The 19,983-nt window shown below is 38.5% G+C and overlaps 1 protein-coding gene and 1 non-coding gene across 2 annotated transcripts; one reads left to right on the forward strand and one right to left on the reverse strand.

The window, feature by feature from the left end:
* Window positions 1-13,511: 13,511 nt before the first annotated feature.
* Window positions 13,512-13,614, forward strand: LOC138381026 (U6 spliceosomal RNA). Its single transcript, XR_011232980.1, has one exon. It is a non-coding gene; the product is annotated as a U6 spliceosomal RNA (small nuclear RNA).
* Window positions 13,615-13,783: 169 nt separating this feature from the next.
* ZBTB25 (zinc finger and BTB domain containing 25) lies at window positions 13,784-18,207 on the reverse strand. Its single transcript, XM_069487583.1, has 2 exons — window positions 18,030-18,207; window positions 13,784-14,915 (listed from the first exon to the last, which is right to left on the reverse strand). Exons 1-2 carry the CDS (start codon window positions 18,200-18,202, stop codon window positions 13,784-13,786), a joined length of 1,305 nt encoding a protein of 434 aa, XP_069343684.1. The 5' UTR covers window positions 18,203-18,207.
* Between the last annotated feature and the right edge of the window lie 1,776 nt (window positions 18,208-19,983).

The following is a 19,983-nucleotide window of genomic DNA, read 5'->3' on the forward strand; positions in this document are numbered from 1 at the left end:
TTCTGGCTGCCATTTCTGCATTTTTTAAAATCCTCATTTAAGGTTTAGAGTTCTTTAGGTTCAAATTCTTATGACATTTTATTGTGTAACATGAAGTTTCTTATTACACAGAATTCAAAATTTCAACTCATGGTACATTTTATGGTATAATTTTGAAAAGAATTTTTTGTAATGATCCTTATTTAGTTACAAAAATTTATTAGAAGGAAGCTACATAAAATTTAGGTGTCCTGATTAAATTAAATTTGATTTAACACATGTGTTAGGCATAATACATGCCAAACACTGATAACAGGGACAGGCTTCCTGCCCTCCAAGAGCTTCATCTAGGGAGCAGTGACAATAGGAACTGGAACAGGGGTTAAAGCAAAGAGCCACGAGTAATGCAGCAACATGAGTGCCACAGAGGGGAATATACAGAGAGAACAATTAATTTTGTCTGGTATGGGGAAGGTGATGATCTGAATACAGTAGTAGGTTGAAAGCATTCAGTTTCCATATAAACAGTATTTGACTAGGTGCAGAAAAAGTCTGCATAATGTTACATATTTATAGTAGTTCTTTGTCTGTAAAATGTTAAGTGGATGAGCTATTATGAAAGTGAAAGTTCCATTTTGTTTTTCTCATTAAAATTAGTACTATATTACTGTGGATCAGATGCTAATATTAAAGAAATAATACTCCGCAGAAAAAAAACTATAAAGCTGAATTAATTTATGTACTGTTTATTCATACAGAATAAATGTTATATTGGCTCATGTTTATTTATCTAAATCTTTTCAAAGAAACGTGGGCAAATTACGCTAATTTCCTAAAACTATAAAGATCACACTGATGGAACTACTGAGTTAGTACTACCAAAAGTTCTACTCTGCTGATTGGGTATTGGACAGACTTTACAATGACATGCCTAAAAGCGTCCTCCTCCAGCAAGAGAAATACAAACACCTAGAACATTGAACTAATTCAACCAAGAGGGCAATTCTGAATTTGATGCCATCTATGAATCTGACAAATGCGTATGGTTTTCATTTCTTGCCATACTCATTAGTTGTCTTTTCTGCATTATATAACCTATGAATTGTTAATAATCTTTATGATTTTCCAAATAACTAAGCAATCTTCATGTAAAAATGCTTAAATTATTCAGATGGCACTTACAAAAGCTAAGTGTTTCAAAAGTTATGTGTTTACTAAGGCACTGACTTCATTCTAACATTAACTCTTTTTTCTTAAGCACAGCCCAATGATAATAACTGGGCTCTATAAAAGACTGTACTTTCCAAAAATTAGGACCAATCTAAAAGTTGATAGTGTCTTAAAAGTCCTAAAACTAAACCTGGTTCCAAAACAAAATGTCTTCTTAATGTATAAATACTGTACATAGGGTATTTAATATTTCATATTTTGCAGAACTTAAAAAAGTTTATTATATCACATCTGTCTAGTTAAAAAAGGAAACTTATTCTCACAGGCACTTTTGCCAATCCCTTTTTAAACCTGCCTTTAATGCTGAAGTCTAGAGTCTCCAACCCCTGTGTGACTACCTACTTTTCTTTCTTTCTTTTTTCCTTCTTGAAAGCTTAAGCTTACAGGGGATTAAGTTCCTGAATTTAGGAAAGAGTGTATGTATACGTGTATTGTACATGTGTACACTACACATTCACAGAAAATCCTCAGCAAAGCTGGTCGCAGGCACCATGAACAATGAAGGAAAACCAAAGTGAGGAGAGGATGGTGCAGTAGCACCTAGCCTGGAAAACTCCCAGCCTTAAAATTCTCTGTAAATTCCAACTCATCATAACAACGGTGGCACTGCCCAGCAGTCTCTGCACATGAGCAAGACTAGATGCACTTTCCCCAAGGGTTGCTTTGTGGCTAAACTCAAATAGGACTTTTGGCCTTGATCTTTATGATTGAAATTTGGGGCAGGTATTAAGCCTTTCGTACACTTCTCACAGCTACACTTGTGACCATAAAACCCAGGTGTTCCATTTCTGCACTCCTGAAAGATGGGTAGCAAAGGGTGACGCCAAAGCAGATACAGTCATTTGTATACTTGTACGTGAACCTTTTATTACCAAAACCCTAGTTTGATGTCTGCATCTTCAGGTCACAAGAAAAGTCTGGTCAGTATGCCTACAAGTGGGTGTCTGTACCATATCTGTGATCAATCACCATCACAATGCAACTATAGGCATGCATGTGCTAATCATTCAAATATCTTCTTATATAAATTACAAGGCAGAGGTTCCATATGGAATAGCCATTTACAGAATAAGAACTTTAGTCAGGCCGGGCGCGGTGGCTCATGCCTGTAATCCTAGCACTCTGGGAGGCCGAGGCGGGTGGATTGTTTGAGCTCAGGAGTTCGAGACCAGCCTGAGCAAGAGTGAGACCCCGTCTCTACTAAAAATAGAAAGAAATTATATGGACAGCTAAAAATATATATAGAAAAAATTAGCCAGGTATGGTGGCACATGCCTGTAGTCCCAGCTACTTGGGAGGCTGAGGCAGTAGGATCCCTTACGCTCAGGAGTTTGAGGTTGCTGTGAGTGAGGCTGACGCCACGGCACTCTAGCCTGGGCAATAGAGTGAGACTCTGTCTCAAAAAAAAAAAAAAAAAAAAAAAAGAACTTTGGTTAGAACATCACTTCAGTTTAAACAGATCTTCTAAAAGTGGAGTATTTACATCCTCCTGACAAAATGACTAAGTTAGAACTGCCCTTGTACTTGGTAAGGCTGAAATGTATAAAATGCCAAAACAATTGGTCACTACTCAATTCAGGTGAAAAAAGTCAACCTGACTTTCTGATCTTTTATCCAAACGTGCCACAAATAACCTTACTAGCAATTTCCCTAATTTTAGAAAGGATTTGCTAGAATTTTCTCTTTAATTTTCTGGGTTTCCTCTAAACCCTCAATATCTGGCTAATGTATTTTTCCTGAAGGATTAATAGTGAATGACGACAATTATTAGGGTTCATCAGCTCTAAGTCTTTTCTGTATGTATCTAAGTGGTATTAATCTTTTTTTCCATTCAAGTACAATTTATATACATAAAATCCACCTTTACCACACAGTTCTACAAATTTAGATCAACATGTAAGTTGTGTCATCTAGAGGTAATTAATTTTAAATTTTACTCTGATTTCTATACCACCTGTGTATTTTGGTTTAATATAATTTCCTGACTGTATCAGTGAACTGCTATTTGCTGCAGAAATTCAAAATAAGGGCTTCTTAAAACCAATGTTTAAAACCAGGATAAGGTAAGGTAGGGCTGCCATGCACAGCTGTGCCAACTGCACAGCCCAACTCCAGGAGAAGCATTCATTCAACACGTGGCATCCCCTTGCACTGCATTGTGCAGAACCTGCATGAGCCTGGTGGTGGTTCTGAGAGTAGCCAGCGGAGTTTAAGAGGTCTACAAAACTGGTGATGTTAATAGTGAAACAGAGGCCGGGCGCGGTGGCTCACGCCTGTAATCCTAGCACTCTGGGAGGCTGAGGAGGGTGGATCACTTGAGGTCAGGAGTTCGAGGCCAGCCTGAGTAAGAGCGAGACCCCTGTCTCTACTAAAAAAAATAGAAACAAATTATCTGGCCAACTAAAAAATATATATATAGGAAAAAGTTAGCCAGGCATGGTGGCACATGCCTGTAGTCCCAGCTACTCGGGAGGTTAAGGCAGTAGGATCCCTTAAGCCAGGAGTTTGAGGTTGCTGTGAGTGAGGCTGACGCCACGGCACTCACTCTAGCCTGGCCAACAGAGCGAGACTCTGTCTCAAAAAAAAAAAAAAAAATAGCGAAACAGATGTTCAAAATCAAGGAGCCTTCCCTTTATATGCCTTCTCCCCCACTTTAAAATATTGTGATAGAAAGCAGAACCACTGAGCTCACAGCACCAGACTTTGCGTGTATGTGAAAAAAAGAAGAATGTTGGGAAATGAGACCTGGTCTAGTAAGAAAATTTTTTGAGATTCACTGCCCTGGAATCTTTAGTCTGCATTTTAAAACCTATTCCCTTGCCTTTGCAAATGTTGTATTTTTTCCTTCAAAAGTAACAGGTGTGCCTTTACTGTCTAAAGAACCACCATGGGTTCTTCAGATTTTCCTCCCTATAGGCAGTTACTATAAATGCCAGTTCTAAAAATAAAAATAAAAATAAGTTACCTGCACTTGGTTTGCACTAAGTATCATATGGCTTCCACTACAGAAAAATGTGGCAGAATTAAATTCACAAGATCTCATTCCTCAGAGGCCTCTTTGGCACACACAAATTTGACATGGAACTTCCTGAAACTCAGTAGTAACAGACGTGTGTGTGTGTGTGTGTGTGTGTGTGTGACAACTACAGCCGGTTAGGGCCATCTCCTCAGGCCTCCTACCTGCACAGGCCTCTCCACCTGTTCCCAGGACAGCAGGGACCTACCAGGTGTACAAAGAATGCTCCCGGAGCACTGCCATTCCTTCAGACTTCTCACATGAAAGGATATCAGGGTGTTCTTATAGCTTAAGTAACACTTTTTTCCATTATTTTGATACAAAATCACCAAGTTGTTTCAATGAAAAAAGTTCCAACATTGTATAAGCACTGGAATAGACTTTACTTGAGGAAAGTGGGCTCATTTTCCAAACTGGCTCATTAGCTGTAAAATAAACTGAGAAGCAATTGATGATTTGGTACAAAGTCCTACAATAATAATAATTTTGCAAGCAGAAATGATGAGGGGAGAGACAGACTGTATTCACTCAATATTGGCCGGCAAGAAGAGTTGAAGAAAACTCTACTAAAGAGAAAGGTCTTAGCTTACTCAGAATGGAACTGATTGGAAAGTGAGAGAAGAAAGAAAGAAAAAACCACTGTAGAAAGTCAGTTGTTGAACCAACCATAGTTGGAAAGGAAAGTCAATTTCAGTAAATAATACACCAGTCTACTTCACAGGTCGTGGATGTCAAGAAAAGAAACAAGAGGCAAGAAATAAGCAAGGCAGAATTTACTTAATGTCCTTCAATTATTGATCTATTGACCAGGCAGAACACCAAAAACTGAGTTTGATGCCTGATTAGAAGAGCCAATGTGACTGGACTAAAATTCCAAGGCCTTACTGTTAATGACTTGAAAAAATCTTCAGAAATGTTCAATATAGGGCTGAGGACAGTGACCCACACCTGTAATCCTAGCACTGGGAGGCTGAGGCGGGAGAATCACCTGAGGTCAGACGCTTGTTGGAGATCAGCCTGAGCAACATAGTGAGAACCCGTTCCTACAAAAAGCAAAAATTATCTAGGCACGGTGGCGCATTCCTATAGTCCCAGTTACTAGGGAGGCTGAGGCAGGAGGATCACTTGGGCCCAGGTGTTTGAGGTTGCAGTGAGCTATGGTGACATCACTGCACTCTAGCCCAGGTGACAGAGTGAGACCCTGTCTCAAAAAAAACAAAAAACCCCCCAAACTCAATACAACGATCACAATAAATGGGACATTTTAAAAAGTGATCTATTTACATGTAAATTAGAGGCATCTTGATCAAAAAGGATGTCAAGATATTGTAGTACCTTGTATTATGAAATTTAAAGAAAATTGTCATTAGTCTTGGCTCTATAAATTATGATCCAAAAATAGCTAAGCACTAAATAGTAAATTAAGTAAATAGTAATGCTGAATTTGAGCATAATGTACAATACATTTTTAAGAGGTACATTGGGGTCGGGTGAGGTGGCTCAAGCTTGTAATTCTAGTACTCTGGGAGGCTGAAGCAGGAAGATCGTTTGAGCTCAGGAGTTTGAAGTTGCAGTGAGCTATGATGACACCTCTGGCTCCAAAAAAAAAAAAAAAAAACACCAAAAAAAAAAAAATACATTGCTGCCACCTTTTGGCCAGATTAAAAATTTACACAGGCCTGGAGAGGTGGATTACATGCCTATAATCGTAGCATTCTGGGAGGCTAAGGCAGGAGGATCACTTGAGCTCAGGAATTTGAGAGCAGCCTGAGCATCAGTGAGACCGTGTCTGTACTAAAAATTAGCAGGGCATGGTGGCTCAGGCCTTTAGTCCCAGCTACTCGGGAGACTGAGGCAGGAGGATCACTTGAGCCCAGGAGTTGGAGATTGCAGTGAGCTACGACGATGCCACTGCACTCTAGCCTGGGTGACAGAGTAAGACTCTGTCTCAAAAAAAAAAAAAAAAATCACACAAATTATAACCTACAATCACATTTTAATTTCATGAAGGCCTCTTTAGAGACACAATTATTTACTTCAAACATTATTTGAATAGAATTAAAACTGTCTTGCTAATTGATCCATCTCTGATTTTTTTTTTTTTTTTTGAGACAGAGTCTCGCTCTGTTGCCCGGGCTAGAGTGAGTGCCGTGGCGTCAGTTTAGCTCACAGCAACCTCAAATTCCTGGGCTTAAGCGATCCTACTGCCTCAGCCTCCCGAGTAGCTGGGACTACAGGCATGCACCACCATGCCCGGCTAATTTTTTTTCTATATATATTTTTTTTAGCTGTCCATATAATTTCTTTCTATTTTTTTTTTAGTAGAGATGGGGTCTCGCTCTTGCTCAGGCTGGTCTCGAACTCCTGAGCTCAAACGATCCGCCCACCTCGGCCTCCCAGAGTGCTAGGATTACAGGCGTGAGCCACCGCGCCCGGCCCATCTCTGATTTTTAATAATCACATTTTTTATCTTTTAAAAGCTGGTATAAAGGTTAATAAAAATAGAATTTAATTCTGAACATATCTCATACTCCACGATAACAATATTAACTCCAAAAATTTCTGGGAGAAATCCCAAAATTACATTTCTTTGTATCCTTTAATTCCTGACAACCATCACAACATATGCTTTAGAAATTTACTCAAACATTATGCTGGGTGTGTTTGTGAGGGTGTTTTTGCATGAGACTAACATTTGATTCAGTATACTGAGTAAAGGAGATTGCCCTCACTGATGTGGGTGGCCCTCATACAATCAGCTGAAGGCCACAACAGAACAAAAAGGGGACCTTCTCCCGCCTGACTGCTTGAGCTAGGATATAGGTCTTTCCCTGCCTTTAGACTCAAACAGAAACACTGGCTCTTCTTGAGTCTCAAGCCTGTCAGCTTTTGGACTGGAACTTATGCCATCGGTTCTCCTGGTTCTCGGGCCTTTGGACTCAGACTAGAACAATATCATTGGTTCCCCTGGCTTTCCAGATTGGCAACTACAGATCTTGGGACATCTCAGCCTCTGTAATTGCATGAGCCAATTCCTTATAATAAATCAATATCTTCCCACTCCCTTTGGTTCTACATGTTGGTTCTTTTTCTTTGGAGAATCCTAACACACCTTGGTTGAAAACTACTGTTGTAAATCATGTTACTGGGGCAGGAGGAGATCCAATAGAGTGTAAGCAGGGAAGAAAGAAGCAAAGCAAGAACAAGAAAATCCCAGGAAATGACTAGATACTACTTTTCTTCCCAGAGATGGTAGTTGGAAAGCACTTGATTAGGACACTACTTTTCTTTCTTTTGTTTGTTCTTTTTTTAAGTCTATAGTAGTAGATATGAAAGGACACCAATTTTCTATTAACACAGATTATGGCTGGTAAGAATCGGGCCCACCGATGTATTTTTGCATTACACTTCCAAAATGTTGCCCAGCACAGAGACTACTTACCTCAACACTAGGAAGCCAGCATTTGGCAGACACTGCTGTAAAATAAGAGCACATCCTATAAGCTGAGCTAATAAAAGGTTTTGTTTGTGATTAAGTCACATTAATTTATTTGTCTTAGTAAAATACATGAAATCCATTGTTTTCATTTCAACTAGAGGATACAAAACTTTTTAAAAGAATGTTTCTAAAGCAAATTCACAGTACATTAGGCAGAAGAGTTTAACCATACAATGTATTATTGATTTTAGTCTCCTGTATTTGCTATATGTTACAGGTGTTTTTTTTTTTTTTTTTTTTTTTTTTTGAGACAGAGTCTCACTCTGTTGCCCAGGCTAGAGTGAGTGCCGTGGCGTCAGCCTAGCTCACAGCAACCTCAAACTCCTGAGCTCAAGCGATCCTCCTGTCTCAGCCTCCCGAGTAGCTGGGACTACAGGCATGCGCCACCATGCCCGGCTAATTTTTTCTATATATATTTTTTTAGCTGTCCATATAATTTCTTTCTATTTTTAGTAGAGGTGGGGTCTCGCTCTTGCTCAGGCTGGTCTCGAACTCCTGAGCTCAAACAATCCGCCCACCTCGGCCTCCCAGAGTGCTAGGATTACAGGCGTGAGCCACCGCGCCCGGCCTGTTACAGGTGTTTTGAAAAATTTTTAGTGGGCCTTTTTATTGTCCAAGTTTTTATAATCCAAGTTCTTTTTAAAGTATTTTAAGTTTATATTTGATCTCTTCTGACTAAATGATTATGTGGCATAAAATAGAGGAGTTGATAACAGTTAATATCAATTGCACTGGATTAATATTTACTAAGTTATCAAGTGTAGCACAGATACATACTGAAGTACCATGGATTCTTCCAGATCTTGAAGACAAAAATCAGAGTTTATGATTTCTTGTGTTTAAGACATCCAGGCTTGGGATTGTGTAGCCTCAACAGTTTTCAAAAAGTCCAACCATACAAACACAGACATACAGCAGAGAATAATCATTTACAGATTTCACTCTTAAGAATTTAAAAATTCATTATAGTAAAGTGCCACAGACCTGCATTTAGTTCAAAACATACAAAAACACAAGTTACATTATGAAAACTCTTCACATGGCCTATTTTTATATCAATTACTATAACAAATTGATTACTTATCATCAAGGATCCAAGTTACATTTGCCTGTACAAATAAACTTTAATGGACTATACTTTCCAGACTGTTATCTTTTTCCATGATTAGTATGTATTTTCTTCGGTTTTTATTTTTTTTTTTTATTTTTTTTTTTTTTTGAGACAGAGTCTCACTCTGTTGCCCAGGCTAGAGTGAGTGCCGTGGCGTCAGCCTAGCTCACAGCAACCTCAAACTCCTGAGCTCAAGCGATCCTCCTGTCTCAGCCTCCCGAGTAGCTGGGACTACAGGCATGCGCCACCATGCCCGGCTAATTTTTTCTATATATATTTTTAGCTGTCCATATAATTTCTTTCTATTTTTAGTAGAGGTGGGGTCTCGCTCTTGCTCAGGCTGGTCTCGAACTCCTGAGCTCAAAGGATCCGCCCACCTCGGCCTCCCAGAGTGCTAGGATTACAGGCGTGAGCCACCGCGCCCGGCCCTTTCTTCGGTTTTTAGTGAAGACTTTTCCAATACTGTTTTATTTTTTTAGAGACAAGGTCTTACTCTGTCACCCAGGCTGGAGTGCAGTGGCATGATTATATCTCACAATAACCTTGAACTCCTGGGCTCAAGCAATCCTCCTGCCTTAGCCTCCCAAATAGCTAGGACTACAGGTGTGAGCCAATACACCCAGCTAATCCAATACTATCTTAAAATAACATTAATGAATTGCTATATTATCCTCACTCCATTTCCTGTCCCCATCTACTATTTAGATCACCTACATCAAAGAAATAAAGATGGTATTTTATTGTTTTCCTACATGTAAACAATATATTTGGGGAAACTTTCAATAAAGCTGAAATTGGCAAGGTTTTATTCCCCAAAATTCCAAAGAACTAATGTCCTCCTTGCTGCAGGTTAAAGAGAAATAGTCATGATTAAACTATGGTAGAATACGAATTCTAGTAACCCTGCTTTTTCTAGAGTAGTTGTAAAAAATAATAAGAGTTTTGTCAATTACTTGAATATTAAATAGTACAAGACTGCTTCTGAGATGTTCTAGAATTTACAGGTTGGAATACTGAAGTTAATAGGTTTAGCTACAGAATAAATGTAATTCATATGTTTGGCTTTTATCAATAATACTGAGAGAACTTAATATTTTAATACAAGTCCTCACAACACCCCTGTGAGGTAGGTATTGCTTATACCTACTTTACAGACAAGAAATCAGAAAGTCAAGAGCAAGAAGTAACAATCTCAAGAGTTATAAATCAAGAAATTTTAGTTTTCTTATAGGGCAGACTGTACTTACTAGATACTGGATTATGATGATATGCTAAATAAGGACAAATACTGAAACAGTCTCTATTTTTCTCCAGAATACAAGTCTATGTGGGATCTGGAAAGAAGGGAAAATTTTAAGCTGATCCAAGGGGAAAATGTCTGTTTAGTATTTGCCTGATACACCGGCAAAAGTGCATATGGCATTTCCAGTTTTAAGCTTGGCAATCATTATACAAACCACACTATATCATGAGGTGGCTGGCTAAAAGTATAGCTCCATTTTGCAGATGATGTAGTCAAAACTAAAGGTTTTAGCTGGGGAAACTTTTTAAATACAAAGTAGATTTCTCAGTAAGGAATCATGTTTTTAAAGAAATAACACTGAAGGTACAGTATTAGGCATATGACAGTTACTTTAAAAAATGCCTGCAGAATGAATGGGGGAAAAAAACAAAACAAAACTGGGGTCCTACACCATTCACTGCCTCTCTGGAATTCAGCCTTTGGGGCTTTTTTTTCTATAAAATGAAGCTAACATTTTTCCACTTCCTAAAACAGAATGTTATGAGGACTAAGGTAAGAGCATTTGCTTTGAATTTCTAATATTAAAAGGAACAATATGAATAAAGTTAACTACTATTTCCTTAACACTCAACAAATGTAGATATATTTCTGCTGTAAATCATTGTCTATCATGGCCAATCAGCCACAGGCAAGCAAATTTGCCATTTCTCCAGACTCTGCCCCAAAGTGCTGCTTACCACACCACCCCCATACACCTCTACTCCCACCCTTTAGCTACACAGGACTTTCTGTGTCAAGGACTAATGCCTGGGCATTAGGGAGGAGAATGCCAGGGCATTCTTCATAGGGAAGAATATAAAGGAGAAATATCAGAAAAACTATTTCAAAAAGAATAAAATTTGACTTGAAAAGGCTAGGTAATCTATCCTAAATAAGCTAAAATACATTTAAAAAATCAATGTTAATATTTTGTGTTCTTTCTATGAGATGAAATCTTTGAAGGTAGTACGAGTTTGAATAACTGTTTAAGTGAATTGGTAGAAAAATGTTTAAGATTAGATAAAGTACTGACCACATAGAGAACACATTTGTTTTAAACAATCCCAATATACAATTGATCCTATCAATAGCTAGTTAGATTTTGCTCTCAACACACATCAGCCTTGATCCCAAGAGGCTTTATTCGTCTAAGGGAGAAACTCAACTGCCTTAGAAAATGCCAGTTTCTTCATTTAGCCTTCAAGAAAAACTTACCACTGTAATTCACCTAAATTCACTGTTTACCCAGAGAAAACCTTTGTGGCCTTAGAATTGGCTGGATTACTCTTTCAGCTCCCTCCTGACTGAACACTGATGCTGTTCAATGTGTCAGGACATGTCCTCAGAGGTGTTCAGTCAGGAGGGAGCTCAAGAGTTTTGTATGCGGTTAAATTCTAAGCCTCACAAACCAAATTTATTAGAAGTATTCAAACGTCTGTGAAGTTTAGAATTTAACAACAGGGCTGTTTGGGGCCCCTCTCTTGTTATCCTTAATTATCTAGTATTTGAAATTTAAACATTTCAGAAACAATTTAGAGCTATCCTTTGTGGTGAAGTTTGACCAGCTATTTCCTAGGTACATAGAGCAGGAGAATCTACTATTTATTTCATAAACTTTAATTTTTCTAGTGTTTTAGTGTCATCATTATAAAAAGGAGTTAAGTTTATTTACAAAGGGAAAGCTATCATCACAGATTTTAAACATAGTTATAGAATACTGAATGTATCCACTTTGCTGGTTTTATAGAACAGAAAAAAGTGAAAACTGTGCTAAGAATTACCTTTTCTTTCTTTCTTTTTTAAGAGATGGGCTCTTGCTATGTTGCCCAGGCTGTCCTCAAGCTCCTTGGTTCGAGCTATCTTCCTGCCTCAGCCTCCCAAGGAGCTGGGACTATAGGCATGCACCACCACACCTGGCTTAAAAATTACTTTTTCAAGTGATTTTTAGAAAATTAATACCAACCCAGGAAGCCTAGAAAATCCTCTGGCACTGAGGGTAGAAAGATGATTTGTATTTTATCATTTTCCTTTTTAAACTCATGTAAACCTCTCATTATAAAAATCTCAAATTGCTCTTAAGGTCTCTAGAAAAACACTCAGGACTAAGGTATCAACCCTGGGATGTTAGTTAATGCAGTTCTAGCTGAATTTCTGTCTCTGTGTGCTTATCTATTTGTATGTATATTACTGCTTCTCTCTTAAAGATTTTTTTTTTTTAATCTCTTGGACCTCCTTTTCTGTCTTTTAACTACAATTTTTTTTTTTTTTTTTTTGAGACAGAGTCTCACTCTGTTGCCCAGGCTAGAGTGAGTGCCGTGGCGTCAGCCTAGCTCACAGCAACCTCAGACTCCTCGGCTTAAGCGATCCTCCTGCCTCAGCCTCCCGAGTAGCTGGGACTACAGGCATGCGCCACTATGCCCGGCTAATTTTTTCTATATAGATTTTTAGTTGTCCATATAATTTCTTTCTATTTCTTTTTTAGTAGAGACGGGGTCTCGCTCTTGCTCAGGCTGGTCTCGAACTCCTGACCTTGAGTGATCCACCCACCTCGGCCTCCCAGAGAGCTAGGATTACAGGCGTGAGCCACCTCGCCCAGCCTACAATTTTTTTTTTAATTAAAAATGAGGTATACTCAATGTTAAAAAATAAATAAAAGCCAATGTAAGATATTGCAGACCTAGTGAGTAAAAGGTAAAACTACTCATGATTTGGTATAACTATGTCTTACAACAAATTTTTTATACACTATAACATACAGTTCTGCATTAAAATAACTATTATTTTTCTACATGAAAAAATATTTCTGAATAATCCTCATAGGGGCTTAATTCATGTGAAATGTAAGCCAAAAGTGATAGTTCAGAATATTCTTTTTTTTTTTTTTTTTTTTGAGACAGTCTTTCTCTGTTGCCTGGGCTAGAGTCCTGTGGTGTCAGCCTAACTCACAGCAACCTCAAACTCCAGGGTTCAAGTGATAATCCTGCCTCAGCCACCCGAGTAGCTGGGACTACAGGCACACACCACCACGCCCGGCTAATTTTTCTGTTTTTAGCAGAGACAGACAGGGTCTTGCTCTTGCTCAGGCTGGCCTCAAACTCCTAAGCTCAAGCGATCCTCCTGCCTCAGCCTCCCAGAGTGCTAGGATTACAAGCATGAGCCACCACACCTGTAATAAAGAATATTCTTTAAAACAGATTTCATTTACTTTAATTTGATTTTACTGACTCTACAACCTGAAAAAACTTAGAGATTCTATAAATAACTATTCACTCTAAAGTTTCCATATTTCTATATTGATTTCTGATTTCTAAACTGTGATTTAATTTATGAAAAGTTCACATTTTAATAGCCATGTAATTCATATGTCTTATAATAAAAAGACCTAATACTATGCTTGCTTTGGTAGCACATATACTATAATTGGAACGATACAGAGAAGATTAGCATGGGCCCTGCATAAGGATAACATGCAAATTTGTGAAATGTTCCATATTTGAAAAAAAAAACAAAAAACAAAGACCTAACACATACAACCTTTAAACTATGGAAAAATTGCAAAGAAAAAGAATCAATGGGGAACCTGAGGAGGAAAATACTTTATGAATAAAAAATGCTATGTGGATTTTCTTTTTCAGAATTGGTATAAAAATTCTGAAGGAGAAACTGCTACTCAACTAGGATAGCATCCACATTTTCTTGTGTGAGCTCTGACTCTAAGGCACAAGGCACATCTAAATGTTCTTGCGACAAGCGAGAACTTTTCAAGGAGATGTCAGACCAGTTGTCACAATACGGCTGAAATCTCTGGCCCAATGCATTACTAAACCTTTGGCATCGATTATATCTGTAAGATTTACCTTTGTGTATAAACATGTGTTCCAACAATTGGCTCTTTCGAAGAAATTTATGACCACAGATGGTACAGCTGATTTTTCTTTTCCTTGAAAAGGAAAAATTACAGTTTAATGCTACTGGCTCTGTGTCTTTGGAGATCAAAGATACTTGACTGATCTGCAAAGGCTCTGTGGTACCCCGGTTTGAGTGGTCCTGCTGATCGTTCTCCTTGACGATGAAGGAGCTGAGCCTGTGGCATTCAAGAGCTTCACTATTTTCATTAAGTGGATGTACTTCACCAAGGTCATTACTTTCCAGAATGGAAGCAGGGACACCGAATGGGAGGGATCCAGATACATGTGTATGGAGATGTTGTCTTAGGTTACTACGGGAATCAAAACGCTCCCCACAGTAATGGCATAAGTGCATTTTGATACTGTTTTCAGTAAAAGTGGGGCCTGTTACCTCTGATGGGGGTGAGGGATGGCTCTGGGAGATCACTGATTCCGGGTCACATCTCTCCTGCTTGATGGACACTGGGGGCTTCTGGGGCTCCTCCAAGGCCTGGGTAGCAGGATGGGCCCTCTGCTGCTCTGCAGTGCCATCATCCAGTCCAATAGCAAGAGAGAGCTGCAACTGAGGGTGGTCACTCTGAACAGCAGCTCTGTTTCCACTGTTATTGGAAGCAGATTCTTTGACCTCCAGCCCTTGTTTGACAACTGGTTTTTGGGTCGTTGAGATCTGAATGCCATACAAATTTGAGGACTGCACAGTCTCTGGTGAGAACACTTGATTCATTTCAGTTGCAATGTGAGAAAGGTAGTCGGCGTGAAGAAATCGAATCCCTTCCTCCAAACGACTATGATCCACAACCTGTTTTGGCCCTTTCCCCGTGTACATAATGTGCAACAAATAGCTGAATATGTCAGGTTGGATGTCAGTTGGTTGTATTTTTATGCATTCACTGTTAAAAACAAAAACAGACCCACAGAAAATGAAACATAACCTAGTTGGCCTTTTAGTTTACAGCATAGTCTTAGGCTAACGCAATTTCTTCCCAAGAAGTTCAAACTTAGCAATCTGCCTTGATGAAACATTACCACAAAAGCTTAAACCTTCAAACTTTCATTTTACACCAGTTTTACAGCCCAACAATAAGTCTTGATGTATTCAATCTACTGTCTCAAGTTAGGAAACACAGACAAATATTCTGATTAGTTTAACATTAACACTAATCGAGTGACTCCTAAGTGATGTGCACTATACCAGGTGCAAGGGGGTAGAAAAATAATGAATAAAATAGGTACCCTGCTCTTAAGGAATTTAACAGTCTATTGAGTATTATAACCAAAAGTACTGAAAACAGGTACTCAGATACCTGTATGCCAATATTCACTGCAGCATTATTGATAGTAGCCAAAAGGTAGAAACAACCCAAATGTCCATCAAAAGATGAATGAACAACCAAAATGTGGCATATACATACGATGGGATATTATTCAGCCAGAAAAAGGAATGAAGTTCTGATACACGCTACAACGTGGATGAACTGAAAACTCTGAAACATTATGCTAAGTAAAATATGCCAGACATAAAAGGACAAATATCACATAAAATATCTAGAATAGGTAAATTCATAGAGACAGAAAGTAGATTAGGTTTCTGGGAGCTGAGGGTGAAGGGATGGAGAGTTATTGTTCAATGGATATAGAGTTTCTGTTTGGGGTGATAAAAAGTTTTGGAAATAGATAGTGGTAATGGTTGCACAACACTGTGAATGTGATTACTGCCACTATATTATATAATTCAAAAATGATAAAAATGGCAAATTTTATATTTATGTATATTGCCACAAAAATGTTTAAAAATTTTAAAGAAAATCTATTAAAATTGGTAATATTTAAAAATTATGCTAACCTTATTTTTGCTTCCAAAATATATTTACATATCTAGTCTTTAAATCAAAAATGAATATATTAATAGGTATAATTTTGAAAAGCTTTAAAATAATCCTAAACTCAATTTTTACATATGAATCTAGAATTCAGCTAACAGATGGAAATAATTGCATAAGAAAAAATCAGAAAACCCCTTGCAAAATTAGAATAGAGACAACCTGAAGGAAATATTGGATATCACGGAACAATGCAATCAATCAATCAGTCAATGGCTTACCTTCCGTAAAGCAGAAGGTTATGTCAATGCATCACAATGCACTGGGTGTGTCAGTAGGATGGCAATCTATTTCTTTAGTCCTGAATTTATCTCTCCCTCTTGGGTTCCACTCTTAGCTCTGCCCCACCCATTTACATGGTCTGGAGAAGGGTTTTTTGGTTTTTTTGGATATCAGTTCAGAGTTCTGCTAATATGATCTTTAGTTGCTCAACACAGATAGCAGGCCTGCCACTTTTGTATCCCCTTGGTTTAATTTAGCATTGTGCCTGGCACACAATAGGTGCTTTGAGAACTGAACCAACTCACAGCTTTCAGAGGAGATTGATCCAAAGGTAGCAATTTTTAATATAGGAAAAGTAATCTACACTGACACTTAGGTCAGAGAAGAAACTCAGTGGCCTGGCTGAAAAGGCTGCCCATCACCTGTCCTGTCCCCCACTCCAACCTCCTTTCCCTTTTGTGTCATACATTCCAATCATTCTGATCTACTCTATTGTCTGAACGTGCTTGTGTGGTTCATAGCTACATATGTTTTCATGCCGTATTTTCCCTCTACCTACAATGCACCTTCTAACATTCCTCTATAACACCTGAAAAACTCCTTCTGATTCTTTAAAATCCAGGGCCTCTATAAAACCTGTTCCAATCCTCTCAAAATACGGCTGCTGAAACCCTACTCTAACTTGTACACACTTCTATGATAGACTTACCACATTATTAATAACAGCAACTAACAGTGCAAAGCTCTTTTCTAAGCACTTTAATATTATTCATCCATTTAACCTTCTCAATACCCACGGGTGAGTATACTGTTGTAGCATTTTACAGACAAGGAAACCGAGGCACAGAGAGGTACATTACACTCAATTATTTGCTTTACACACATTACCTCTCTATCAGACTATGAATTTCTTGAGGCCAAAGAATACAACTTACCTATTACTGGGGTCTAACACAGTACCTGACACATAAGTATTAGATAAATATTTGAATGAATGAACAATTATATTGAAATGTATAATTGAGGCTGAACTCCTAAGTATTAATATTTCATGTAAGGTCCTTTAAAAAAACATACAGTGAGCCAGGCATAGTTGCTTGCACCTGTAATCCCAGTTATTTGCGAGGCTGAGGTGGGAGTTGCTTGAGCCCAGGAGTTTGAGGCTGCAGTGAGCTTATGATTGTGTCACTGCACTCCAGCCTGGGTGACAGAGTGAGACCCCATTTCTAAACAAAAGAAAAACATTGAGTGTTCTGTCACTTTCAACCTAGGATGGACTAAAACTACTCTTCACCAAGAGCTCAGAATCTGAATACTCATTTCCTGCCCTTTCCTTACATGCCTATTATTTGGGGTAACCCAAATTTGAAAAAGCAAAAGAACTCTTTGAAAAAATATTTGAAACAAATGACTTCTGAACTGTAATATGGAATATGTGGTGGGTACAACTATGACACTGAAACCTTGCTAGGAAAGTGTAATGAAATAGAAACCAACAACTTAGCAATTAAAAGCACAGACCTTTAGCTTCAGATAAATCTGCATTTGAGTCCCACTTGTTATCTGTACAACCCTGAATAGGCAAGTTACTTACAAGTTAATCTCAGTTTCCTTTTCTTTTCTCTAAAATAGGGACAGCAGTCAAATTTACATTATAGAGTAAATGCTTTAACGCTTGGGTATGGGATAAGCCTTCAATAAATTTTAGCTATTATTGTTTTCATTCTTATCATCCGCCTTGGATCCTATACAGAGTTTAATGACTGATGTACAAAAAAATTTATTATAATTTTTTTCCTTAGGGTGACCCCATAACAAAGAATCTCCAAAATAATATTATAATAAAGCTTATATAAATCACAATATTAAAAATTCTTCTGATTTACAAAAACACATCCTTACCTTGTTTGGTGAATAAATATCATCTTGAAATAGTTAGAAAAGGCAGCAAGCACTGCTCTGTGGGCTTTGAAGTAAACATCTCCAATAGCAACTGTGCAATCACACAGAAAACCAAATTCTCGCTGCATGTTCAGCTGCTGCAAAAGGACAAGGCTATGGCTAGCAGTGTCCATTGTGGCTCTGAGAAAAAGGACAACACAACATAAATACATATGTGTGTGTATGTATATATATATTTTTTACAAAATGCCTACAGTCCACACAAATCTATAAAATCGCAAGGAGCCCTAAGGTTAAATAAAATTATTCAACACTTCTAAATACTGTTATTTTTACCTCAAACCTAGTTAACATTAAAACCCCCTCATTATGACAACTGATATAAACTTTGCTGAACTGTAAAATATGACCCTTTTTCATCTGGTAAGAAGGGAGCTTGGTATGAGTGACATATGAACAAAAGGAAGGCCTGTCCTTTCCTATGTATGTGACCACAATGTTTCTAATCCTGTTTCCTCATTGGAAAAATGGAAACAAGATAAGTGATCCCTGCCTCAGAGTTAAATGAGATAACTTATGTGAAAATCATGTTGTAAGAGAAACTACTATTCAAATGTTAAGCTATAAATGTTAATAACAAAACAAGGTGTCTTGGCTGGGCTAGAGCTGTCACTGCTCCTTAGGGATCCTCTGGTGCTCAGGAGACACAGGCTTTCTGACTACCATAAAATATTAGGGGGACTTACCAGTCACAGTAGCTCAGGAACCCTTAAAATAGATGTTAAACCACATCCCCTGATTTACATGGGGCCCAGGAGCCTCATGAGAAAGAACTTAAACCCTGATCTCAACGAAATTCAGACACACCTAAATAATATAGGTTCCCAAAGGAAGTAGAAGGCAGAATGGAACAATTAGGTCTCAGGGGGAAAATCCTACATGAGGCAGAATATGGAGAATTCTGGCCAAGAGGCCTACTATGAGCAGCAAGGACATTCAGGAGTGCTCTAGTTTTCATTACCTTCTCTACCCTAGCTGTGCAGAGAGCCCTGATGCTTTAGGGAGAAGGCAGGTATAGAATAAAAGGCATCACTGGGTGCCTGGGAGAAAGAACATCCTCTGAAAGAGCAGACTCTGAAAAAGAGAATGAGGTTCCCTCACTAGCCAGAGAGACCAAGGTTTAAGGAGGACAGTGGTAGAGTATGGGGTTAGCCATCCGGAGACTGGGTAGCAGACAGTTGAGGGATTGATAATATGATAAAAATAGCTAACATTTTATAGTGCTTCCTACATGTGAGGCACTTTTCACTCATTTAATTCTCAGTATAACTGTTGCAAGAAAGGGAATACTAAATGCCTCTTACAGATGAAGGAGCTGAATCAACACAACAGAGCGTTAAAGTAATTTACTCAAGGTCACACTGATAGTAAGTGGCAAAGCAGGGGATTCAAACCCAGGCAACTCAGGTCCAGAGCCCAAATTTCATTCCTCCCCACCTCCCAAAAGGAATATAATCCACAAACTGGAGAAGCCTAGGGAACAGAAGGGTTACGCATAAAGACACCCGTGGGGCCAGGCAGTAGCTCATGCCCTAATCCCAGCACAATGGGAGGCAGAGGTGGGAGGATTGCTTGAGGCCAGGAGTTTGAGACCAGCATGAGCAACACAGCAAGACTTCATCTCTACAAAAAATTTAAAAAATCAGCAAGGTGTGGTGACAAACGCCTGTAGTTAGCTACTCAGGAGGCTGAGGCTGGAGGACTGCTTGAGCCCAGGAGCTCGAGGCTGCAATGAGCTGTGATATGGCCACTGAACTCCAGCCCTGGTGACAGAGTGAGACCCTGTTTCTAAGGAAAAAAAAAAAAAAAGACAAAAACAAAAAAGTGATACCCATGGAAAGCCTCATGTCTTTGGAAAGAAGAATCAGGGAGAAACTCAAGATTTCCTGCTGAT

The sequence above is a fragment of the Eulemur rufifrons genome, chromosome 2 (genome assembly GCF_041146395.1).
Source record: "Eulemur rufifrons isolate Redbay chromosome 2, OSU_ERuf_1, whole genome shotgun sequence".
Taxonomy (NCBI): Eukaryota; Metazoa; Chordata; class Mammalia; order Primates; family Lemuridae; genus Eulemur; species Eulemur rufifrons.